Below are 4,097 nucleotides of genomic sequence, written 5' to 3' on the forward strand. Positions count from 1 at the left end.
GAACTTAGATTGACCCCGCCCCTCCCAAAGGAACTTCCTTGCAAAGCCTAGATACAAGGGAGGGTCAGGCCAGGTGAAGACATCCAATCAGAGGGGCATGCATATATCCACTAGGGTAAATTGAAATTTAATTGGCTGCCCGTGTGTAACCTAGCAGTTTTTTTTTTTTTTAATGTGTGGCAGGTCTAGCATGACTGTGCAGTTTTCTCTGTGTATTGCAATCTCATTGGCTACCTGTGTATAGCCCGGCTAAAAGTGCCTCTATAAAAGCTGGTTTGCGAGGCTAGTAGTCTCAGTCTTGCCGAAGCAGTAAGAGCTGTCAGCAGGAGCTGTAAGAGTCCTCGGAGAGCGGCCACGTCCAGAGCAGCCTCATCCAGAGCTGAGTCATTGGAGAGCAGCCTCCCTTTCGGGGGAGTGGCCTTGTGGAGTGGCCTTGCCAGAGCAGCCTCCCTTTCGGGGGAGTGGCCTTGTGGAGTGGCTTTGCCAGAGCAGCCTCCCCTCTGGGGGCGTGGCCTTGCCAGAGCACCCTCCCTCTGGGGAATAAGAGCTGTCCCCTGCAGGAGTAGGAGCTGTGAGCCTCGTCGGGAGCAGTCTGGCTGCAGAAGCAAGAGCTGTGAGAGCTGTCAGCTGTAGGAGTCATCGAGAGCAGTAAGAGCTGTCTGTAAGAGCTCTAAGAGTCGATGGGAGTGGCCTTGCCAGAGCAGCCTCCCTCCGGGGAGTGGCCTCATCTGAGAAGCAGCCTCGTCGGCAGCAGCCTCGTCTGGAGCAGTCTCATCCAAAGCGGCCTCGCCGGGAGCAGCGTCACGGGGAGCAGAGTCTGCGTCATCAGGGCTGTCATCCTCGAAGTCATCATTGCCTCTTCATCGTCGGGAGCAGCCTCGTCTGGGGAGCGGCCTCGTCGGGGAGCGGCCTCGTCCAGAGCGGCCCTGTCGAGGTCATCATCGTCATCTCTTCGTAAGAGACAGCCCTTACCAGTCGGTTCGATTTTCGATGCTTGGCGCGAAATAAAGCTTTGCTTGACTTTCGCTTTGCATCAGTCTCGTTCCTTTGATCACGGACCCTAACAATTGCTAGTAATTTTTTTAGAATGTAATGGAAATAAGAATTTCATATTTTTACTACAAAATCTATTTTATAGTAAACTGATTAAAGAGACACCATGCCATTCTTTCTGTTTTCTCTTGATTATCACCAATTACAACTAGAGAGTTTTAATAATTCCTTAAATATAATAATAGTGATAGAAAGATGCATTATGTTCACTGAAAAAACAATGACCTTTTTCCTTATTGGACCTATCAAAAACTACTATAGTAACCACTGTTTAAACTGGTATAGCAGGGAAAAAAAGTGATATTTTAATGACTCAAAAGGTCATTTACCCTCTAACTTTATAGACCACAGGTACAGAACACAAAGAATAAAACTTTATTATTGGTTAAATAGAGTTTGTACTATAATACCACTGAATGAATTTTGAAATCAGAAAGTTAGAATTAGCATCAATCATGCCCACTGGTTTTATTTTCCTTTTATTTTACTTAAAAGGGCATCTGGGTGGCTCAACCAATTAAGCTTCTGCCTTTGTCTCAGGTTGTGATTCTGGAGTCCCAGAATCAAGCCTTGCATTGGACTCCCTGCTCAGAGGGAAGTCTGCTTCTCCCTCCCCACACCCCTCTCATTCTCTCTCTCTCTCTCTCAAATAAATAAAATCTTTGAAAAAATAAAAGAACTAACAGATTTACTGAGGTACATTTGGCATTTAATAAACAGCATATTTTTAAATCTATAATTTGATAAGTTTTGACATATGTGCATACCTGTGAAACTACGAAAACAATCATGATAATAGAACACATACAACACATGCAAAAGTTTCCTTAAGACCCCTGGTAATCTCTTCCTCCTATATTTCTACCCCTTTTCTAGCCCCTGGCAACCTATCATCTGCTTTCTGTCACTATATATTAATTTGGATTTTCCAGGACTTTATATGAATATAACCACATAGTATGTACTTTTTTTCACATAGCATTTTTCACTCTGAATAATTATTTTGAAATGTATTCATACTGCTACATGTATCAAAAGTTAATTAATTTTTACTACTAACTAGTATTCCATTATATGAACATATCACAATTTATCAATTTACTTGTTATAGGCAAGTTTCCAGTTTTTGGCTATTGCACATAAAATGACTACGAAAATTCATGTGCAAGTTTTCAAGAAAATTTGCTTCCACATCTTTTGGTAAAGGAATGACTAGGTGAAATAATAGGTATTTGATTATCATTTTAAGAAACTGCCAAATTGTTTTTAAGGTGGTTGTCCCATTTACATTCCTAGGCACAATAGATGAGAGCTCCAATTGCTTCAAATCCCCAACATCTGATGTGATCAGATGTTTCAATTTTAGATATTCTAATATGTATACCATGATATTTCATGATAGATATAATTTTCATTATACTAATGCCTAAAAATGTGTCTGTCATTTGTAATTCTAGGCTAAAGTGCCTGTTTATAATGTCTCTTTTTAAAATTCTGTTGTTTGTTTTCTAGCTGGTGAATTTAAAGAGTTTTTTCTATATCCTAGATTCTGGTCCTTTGTTAGATGTGTGATTTGTAAATATTTTCCCCCAGTTTGAGGCTTGTATTTTGATTGTCTTAACATTCTCTTTATTGATAAAGTCCAATATATCTTATTCAACAGACCCAAAGAAAATTCCACAGATGAATGTAAAATATCACATGAAATTATGGTTGCACATCAAAATGTAAAACAATGTTCTCTTCTATTTATTTGAATCCTAATTCTACATAAACGTCATCATCATCATCACCATCATCATCATCTTCATCACCAACATGATCAGTATAAGGAGGCCTCCTCAGTCTTACAAGAATTATTAAAAATGGGTAATGTGTTATTACTTTTCATTTGAAGCCAATCTCCTTTGTATTACCAATGTGCACAAATTTTTCACACTTTCCCAAAGTCCTCTCCCAGAAAAAAAACTGAATGTTTTATTTCCGAAAAGAAGTAATATGTGATAACCACTATGTGAAAACATGCATCTCTCCAGTGTATTCAAGTTTAGAATATTTTAACCATCCTCTCCTTTAGTAGACTGGATTATTGTCTCAATTCATCACTTTCTATGTGTATTCAGACCTTTTTTTTTTTTCCTTTTTCTTTGCTAAGTGATTTTGTTGTACCCCCCTTTAGAGTGATTGAGAGTATCCCTGACACCATTAATGTTGGGTGTGGCCAAATGACTTGCTTTGGTTGATGGAATATCAGTGAATGTGCCATGAACAAGGTGTTTACATGTACATTTAAACTCTGACTTTTTACTTGCTCTGACTTGCCTTTTGTGTTTCTATAGGCACCTCGAGAGGCACATGCCATCCTGTAGCTATTGTTCCTTTAGTCTGAACCTCAGAATGGACCAGTAGTGGACCAGATCCTGACCTAAAGCTTGAAGCCAATCCAATTGATTCACAGCACACCCTGAGATAGAGCTGCTCCTGATGCTTCACAGAGCAGAGTAAGAAAATACATGTGTGTTGCTTTGACCTCTGAGTTACAAAGCATTATTGTAGTAATAGACATAAATATGTGGATGAGAAGGTCTTAATAAACAATATTTACCCTTCTTTTATGAAGAAGTATCACTCCTTTTTTATGAAGGAGTATCGTTCTTAGAAATGGAAAAATAACATCTTCATTTCAAGGAAGAAATTAAGATGCCAAAAGGAATTCCATAGATAAATTTTCAAGTTTTTTTTTTTTTGAAAGAAAATCAGGAAACAAATAGTTTAGAGTAATAAGGATAATGATATCAACTAGCTAGCATTTCTTGAACTTTACATTGTTGGCAGTTAATGATAAATGTCTTATAGATAATACATCTTTCAAGGTTCATTAACAATCCTTTGAAAAACAATTAACAACATTATATAAGGCAGTGTTTCTCAAAGCATGGTTCCCCACACCAACAAGATCAACTTTATTTAGAAGCATGTTAGAAACACAAACTACTGGAACCTTCCTGGAACTAAACCACAAACTCTGAAACTGAGGCACAGGA

The 4,097-nt window shown here is 38.7% G+C and overlaps 1 protein-coding gene across 1 annotated transcript; it reads left to right on the forward strand.

The window, feature by feature from the left end:
• The first annotated feature begins 294 nt into the window (after window positions 1–294).
• LOC308339161 (uncharacterized protein) lies at window positions 295–3,670 on the forward strand. Its single transcript, XM_080797613.1, has 3 exons — window positions 295–954; window positions 2,717–2,922; window positions 3,393–3,670. Exons 1-2 carry the CDS (start codon window positions 681–683, stop codon window positions 2,782–2,784), a joined length of 342 nt encoding a protein of 113 aa, XP_080653739.1. The 5' UTR covers window positions 295–680; the 3' UTR covers window positions 2,785–2,922; window positions 3,393–3,670.
• Window positions 3,671–4,097: the final 427 nt, after the last annotated feature.

Source organism: Martes martes (assembly GCF_963455335.1).
Source record: "Martes martes genome assembly, chromosome: 2".
Taxonomy (NCBI): domain Eukaryota; kingdom Metazoa; phylum Chordata; class Mammalia; order Carnivora; family Mustelidae; genus Martes; species Martes martes.

What these genes read in the sequence shown, in the direction of transcription:
- LOC308339161 (XM_080797613.1), top strand. Translation starts at nt 681, where the DNA reads ATGGGAGTGGCCTTGCCAGAGCAGCCTCCCTCCGGGGAGTGGCCTCAT. An exon ending in GTCATCATCGTCATCTCTTC is followed by an intron (nt 955 to 2,716) that starts GTAAGAGACAGC and finishes CTTATTCAACAG; the next exon opens with ACCCAAAGAAAATTCCACAG.